A 6,714-nucleotide genomic window follows, 5' to 3' on the forward strand; every position below is an offset into this window, starting at 1 on the left:
TCCTTAAGGTAACCACTGTTTTGAGGTGGCAGCTCTTCCTAAGTTGTATTTTTATGCTTTCCAACTGGCGGGTTTCATCTTCTGGCACTATATCTGTCAATGTTTTGGTGCTATTCATAAGGTTTTTGGTGGCTAATCCCTCATAAACAGACAGCTTTTTTCTTCTTCATAGCCTGTTCTTTGTCTGGAAAGTCCACTGAAACCCGTTCACTTTGGGTGACTGCGCTGGTGTTTTAAAACCTCTGACATAACTTCCAGCATCACAGCAACACACAAGTCATGACAGCACAACAAACTACTATACTAGTGGTGGTTAAGATTTAGCAGAACACTAGAGATTGGTCTTTTGAGAAGCAAGAGTTGGGAATAAGAAAACATTCTTGGGATTTATTTTCGTTTCACAGGCTGGACTAAGAGATTGGTGTAGAGGAATCTAGGAAGGGGAAAATTAAAATAGTTGCATTTGCCTTTTTTTCAGGTACAATGGCAATTTGGAAAGGAAAAAATTGTTAGTCATCATGGAATGTATATAGAGAAAATAATTTTATTGATTCAAACATAGAAATAGGTCCTCATTTTCCAAAACCCAACTCCGTGCACTTAAAATGGAAAACTAGATAAAGCAGTGTATCTTTGATATACAAATGCAGTGTAATAATAACTTCTATATTTTTTCAGTTATAGATGAAACAACTTGCAAAATATTCCTAAGATACGAAGCAAGAAGACTAAAATTTAAATGTAGTATTTTTGCCTCCATACTTAGCAACATTACTTCATCCTGTTCCACATTTCTATCTTGCACCAAATATTGGACAAACCAAGGTTACAGAAACAAACAAGTGCTTCCCATAATCACTTATTAAAATGGGAGTGTTGGGGATCACACACGTCTCCTCTGGGAGGGTGGGGTGCAGGGGAGCATTCCAGGAAGTGCTTGTCTTCATTCTGCTCCCATGCTGCCTGACACTCCAATGGGCAGCACCAAATGTATTCTCCAATGATTCTATTCTCTGGGCCTGGAATTCCCCCATGGAATTATGTGCCAATAAATTTAATGTGCCTCTAGATCTGAAACTCTTTTCCTTAATAGGAAGCCCCAGAATACAGTCAATAGGACACAGGATTGTAATATTTTATGCTACTAAACTTGGCCTCTACCCTTTTATAAACGAAAACACAGACACATGTGTGAATGGTGGCATCCCCCAGTTGGGAGATTTAAAAGAGCATTTGATGAAAGCCAAGAATGACATTCTTTCTACGGTACGAGCAAACCAGACAGGCTTGGCTGTTATTGACTGGGAGGATTGGAGGCCCACTTGGGATAGGAACTGGAAGCCAAAAAACATCTACAAGGATTTATCTGTTGAGCTGGTTCAACAACAAAATGCACATCTCAGTATCTCTAATGCCACCAAGGTGGCCAAACAGGATTTTGAAAGGGCAGGAAAGACTTTTTTTCTTGAAACTTTAAAATTGGCTAAACAACTTCGTCCACAATATCTATGGGGTTATTATCTTTTCCCTGAGTGTTATAACCATGGTTCCGCGAGACCTGGTTATGACGGAAGTTGCTTTGAGATAGAAAAGAGGAGAAACGACCAGCTCTTCTGGTTGTGGAAGGAAAGCACCGCCCTTTTCCCAAACATGTATTTGCACTCTCGCCTCAGTTCTACACCCCTCGCTGCGCTCTTTGTCCGGAACCGTGTTCAGGAAGCCTTTCGGCTTTCTGATTTACGAGACCCAAAAGACCGAGTTCCCATTTATTTTTATGCCCACCCAGTTTTTAATGATGTGCCTTCCATGTACCTTTCTCAGGTAAGTCAATGAAAGAATGGGGGGAAGTGGGTCTAGACAATAGTGTCCATAAGTGACGGTGAATGGAATTTAGCATCAGTTTTGAAGGGAAAAACTTGTAATATTTTTGAATGGGCCAAGAGGTAGATCTACCTTATTAAAGGAAATTAAGAAATGGCTACTTTTAAGGTGATCACAAAAATCTTAGTTACTGTGAAAAATTAGGGAACAGAGGCAATATATTTACTTAATCCTTCTCACATCCACCACTACTTTCATTAATAGTCCTTGAGACAGCAATATAGAGTGTGTTTTTGTTATCATGGAACAACGGCTGTGTTAGAGTAGGAGCAAACTGGGCGAATCATTAATATTGGATTCTCAGATCAACACACTTGCTTCATGTTACTGCACTTCCATTTTAGATAAAAATGCTTGTTTGGTATTGCTGCTTTTGACATCATTTTATTATCATCTGCTAACTGTTTGTATCCCTTTTGCCAGTATGACCTTGAGAATACAATTGGGGAAAGTGTTGCTTTGGGTGTCCCTGGAATTGTTTTCTGGGGAGCCCACAATTTGACACGAAACGCGGTAAGTTGAATTGACAGAAAATAGATAAAAATCAATTATATCTTTTTCATCCTTGAGGACTGCTATAGGTAGTAGATGAGGTCAATATGTCAACTGTGAGGTTTAAATGCAGTCACAGATGCCTTAGAAGAAAGCTTAGCAAGCTACTTCCAACAAAATTGGACACTGGAAACTTTAGGGATCTTAGCTCAGCTCTGACAGACAGGGGTGTCCATAAATTAGAATAGGACACATAGGAGGGTTTTGTTTTGTTTTAATTTTCTCTCTCTCTCTCTTTCCCACTCTCTTTTTCTGGTACTGAATAAGTACCATTTTTGGGACACAGTAGGACATGCTCAATTAATAGCGATTGAGTAAAGATAATTTTCATTTGTGTTAATTTTTTTAAATCATTTTCTTTGATATATATGGACATAATATGCCAGGAGAAATGAGTACAGTGAGGATCAATGTAGGCAGGATGGAGAGTGGCAGGATGGGGCTGTGTTGATGTGATAGACATTGACAGTCTCTGTTTAGCAAATATTCAAGGGAAGTACACATGGGAGCAAGTCTCTTGGGCATGTGGGTGGGAGGGACTGTAAATACAATGCCCTCCCTTGCAACTGCAATGTTGCAAGGCATTTTCAAGAAAGAGTGAGAAGGTCAGTGTGACTGGGATGCCACCAGGGGGAGGGTGATAAGGAATGTGGGCAGTGAGAGCAGAGGATCAGCTGCAGAGCTTCGTAGGCCACAATGTGGCATTTTCTCATGTGAGAAGCTACTGACTTGGGGGATGTGTGCAGAAGAGTGGCTGTACCTGATAATGATTTTAGAATCACTTAAGTGAGTTGAGAATAGATTTCAGAAGGACAAGAATGGGAGCAGAGAGAAATGATTAACAGTGATATCTTGGAGCACAGGGTTATTGGTGATAATACAGAAGAGGGTTTGGATTTTGAATATTATCTGGCAGTAGATGTATTATAGGATTGGATTGGAGGAGTGGCTCAGATGACTCCTGGTCTTTACATTTAAAGATACTACCATTAGGATAGGAGAGATGAGGAAAAATCATTTTGATGGGCATTGTGGGAAATGGGGAATTCAGGATTTAGGGGTTGAAGAAAATTATTCGAAATAAATGCTACGTTTTTCAAAGATTTCCTACGGTAAAGGAACAAAACCACTACTTTTCTTCCCTTCATCTTATATATTGTAGTATCTCTTCTAAATAAAACTATAAATAAACTCTATTAGAAAAAAATCCCTATTTTGTTCAGTATAATATGAACTCTATCAGGAGGGAGGAGAAAAAGGAGGAGCTGATTGCAAGGGCTCAAGTGGAAGGAGTTTTAGAGGTGATGATGGCAACATGTGTACAGATGTGCTTGACACAATTGATGTGTGGAAACTGTTAGAGCCCCCAATTATGAAAACTGTTAGAGCCCCCAATTATGAAAACTGTTAGAGCCCCCAATAAAATGATTTTTAAAGTAAAAATTAAAACAAAAATTAAGAATAACATTAAATATATATATTTATGTATCCATTCTCTCCTGATACATGGAATTAGCATAAAAGGCCTTTCACGATTATGACCCAGTGCTTTCCTTTCCTCCTTTATTTTGACCCTTATCTAATTCTTGTTATCAGATCTTCTCCTCTTTTGGCTTCCCATCTTCTACACAATGCAAGAGTCAATCTGTGACATGGATAACACTGAATTGAAGTTGAACTTTTCCTCCTCCATTGGGTGTGAAAACAGTAGTGACTCGTGGGCTAGTGAAGATGTCTAGTGATGCTCCTTGTCCTGGGTTCTATCATGGGATTTATAGAGAATAGGATTTCTACTCAAAGACCAGAAGACACTTTGGATGAGTCTCTTATCCTTCACATAGAATAGCCTATGTTATTACTTCTTTTAAAATTAAAAAAACCATCAAAAAATTTATAGTGATTTACAGGACAGAGTGAGGAGCCCTGCTGGTGTAGGGTTCACTGATTGGGCTACTGATGTCAAGGTCAGCAGTTCAAAACCACCAGTGACACCTTGAGAGAAAGATGGAGCTTTCTACTCCCATAAAGAGATAGTCTGACAAAACAAAGCCCCCAAATGGAAAGATAATTATTAGGCACAATGTTTTGCACATTTAGTCTATGATGATTGTGGGTCACCAGGAGCATTTTCATTGAATATCATTCTTAAATCCTTTAAGATTAAACTATGAGAATTTGATGACAGATGCGTTCTTTTTAAATTGAATTAATTTTTATTTTTTTTAAAGAGAGTTACACTCTTTTCTGTATAGGAAATATATGGATAGTAAATCTATAGAGACAGAACTGGGTTAATGGTTTCTAGTGGGTAAGGCAGGAGAGGTTAGGTGGGGAGCTAATAGTAATGAGTAAAAGAAAGAAGAAAATGTTGTAAAATTGATTGTGGTAATAATTCTATAGCTCTTCTTGATATGATTAAACTATTTAATTGTATTGTATGTGGATTATTTTGCCACAAAACAGTTGAGAAAAGATCTACAGTCTTGGAAGCAGGGCCAGTTCTACCCTGTCCTCTAGGGTCGTTATGAGTTGACATTGACTGTATAACCTGGAGTTTTTTAGTTTGTAGGAGAGTAGAACTTCCTTATTAGGTTTCCAAGGCTGTCCATCTTCATGGAAACAGACCATCACCACTGACACTTGGTTAACAGCCCGGTGCTTGGCCACTGAACCACCAGGGTTCCTTCTCTTCAAAGAATGTCACAGGCATCACCCTGGTGAAGCTTTTCAAAGTAACCTGAGTGCGCCCTGCCCATCTGGTGTTATCCTACTGTTTGGTTTGACCACCTGTAAGGAGAAATGACAGGAAATATAACCAGAGAAAAAAGTGTATGTTCTTTAGTAAAATATTTTGTATCAGTAAAGTATTTACATCATTTTACTGGGGGCTCTTACAGCTCTTAGAACATTCCGTACATCAATTGTATCAAGCAAAAAAGAAAGAAAGTGAAAATGTAAATCTATGTGCAATTACCACTACATGAGCTATGCCATTAGCTTCGTCCATCCGTTTCCGGATTTCAGCCACACTTTGTTTGTTCCTTAAGGCTGGCGTTCCTCCCTCTCCTGAGGTCTTCCCCGGCTTCCTCACAACGTTCAATGCATCTAAACATTATTGTGTTACATGCGGAAGTATTCCTACAACCTTGCTTCAAACATTAAGGATTTGGGGAGATATTTTTCTAAAATATTTTATTTGCCCCCACAGTAGCTTTTTGGGGACACACACAAAAGTGTCTCTTTTTATTTAAGGCACCCTAATGAGACTAAGACAAGAGCCCTACTCAGAAAATATACCTCAGGAACCCAGTGATTCCAGAGACATGGTTTCACGTGTCTCACTTGGAAGAAGCCAGGGCACGAAGGAGCTGGGCCCTCGTAGCAGTACTTATTGACTGGCCTTCCTGCAGCAGCCAAGTCATGACCAATCAATGCGAGCAGATGGTTTCCCATACCTTCAGTTTAAAAGAAAAATGAAATGATTTAACAACAACAAATCTCTCATTTATACTCCAAATTTTGTTTTCTCAAATGCATTGACTTCTTTCTCCAGGGTTCTATTAACACTATGATGGAATCATTTACATAGTATCTACCTCACTGCTCTTTTTTTGAGCTGAGAACTCCACTCTTGTTCATGTGTGGAATGCCTGAGGACTTTGAATGGCTGGGATGCAGTAGAGTATTGGATGTATTGAGTTTGTTTTAAAGGCACGTTGACTCTAGAGTCACATCACAGGGACTTGCAGGTCATCTTTGTTATTTATTCAGAGGCAGTCCTCCAATATTTATTTTGATTTTCTACTTGGAGTTGTCCCTTTTGGGTCTCTAGTCAATAAACTTCTACTACCTTTCCCAACTTATGGTGACTCTAAATGCTAGTTATGTCACTATTTCCTGCCTTTTTTCTATGTCACTTTTAATTGATAAAGCCATGGATCGTGTGACCGTTTTCTGTGTTTTGCTGAAAACTGGAAGAGCTGGGTATTGTGGGCTTCCTGGCAAGGACAGTGATTGACCTAAAACAATTGTTTACAAAAGTAAGCAAACTATTTCTGTACATTCCACTCTATCCAGTGGTGTGCTCCTACTGGTCCCAGCTCAAAATACCTAAATTGCTGAAATTTCAAGACTTCTTGAACTAATTGTTAAACACAGACACTATAAAACATTAAATTAGAAACTTTTATAAATAATTACCATAGTGAATGATGGGGGGAGTGCGGAGTGGAGATCCAAAGCCCATTAGTAGGCCACTGGAGATCCCCTTGCAGAGGGGTC

At 39.1% G+C, this 6,714-nt stretch overlaps 1 protein-coding gene across 1 annotated transcript in view; it reads left to right on the forward strand.

Moving 5' to 3' along the window:
* Nucleotides 1-867: 867 nt before the first annotated feature.
* LOC101662144 (hyaluronidase PH-20) overlaps nucleotides 868-6,714 on the forward strand; it is a 45,068-nt gene continuing 39,221 nt past the window's right edge. Inside the window, exons 1-2 of the mRNA XM_013005939.1 lie at nucleotides 868-1,821; nucleotides 2,305-2,394. Coding sequence (XP_012861393.1) covers nucleotides 868-1,821; nucleotides 2,305-2,394 — 1,044 coding nt within the window. The remainder of the gene's footprint in view (nucleotides 1,822-2,304; nucleotides 2,395-6,714) is intronic.

The sequence above is a fragment of the Echinops telfairi genome, unplaced genomic scaffold (assembly GCF_000313985.2).
Source record: "Echinops telfairi isolate 266 unplaced genomic scaffold, ASM31398v2 ScPeMD7_23;HRSCAF=83, whole genome shotgun sequence".
Taxonomy (NCBI): Eukaryota; Metazoa; Chordata; class Mammalia; order Afrosoricida; family Tenrecidae; genus Echinops; species Echinops telfairi.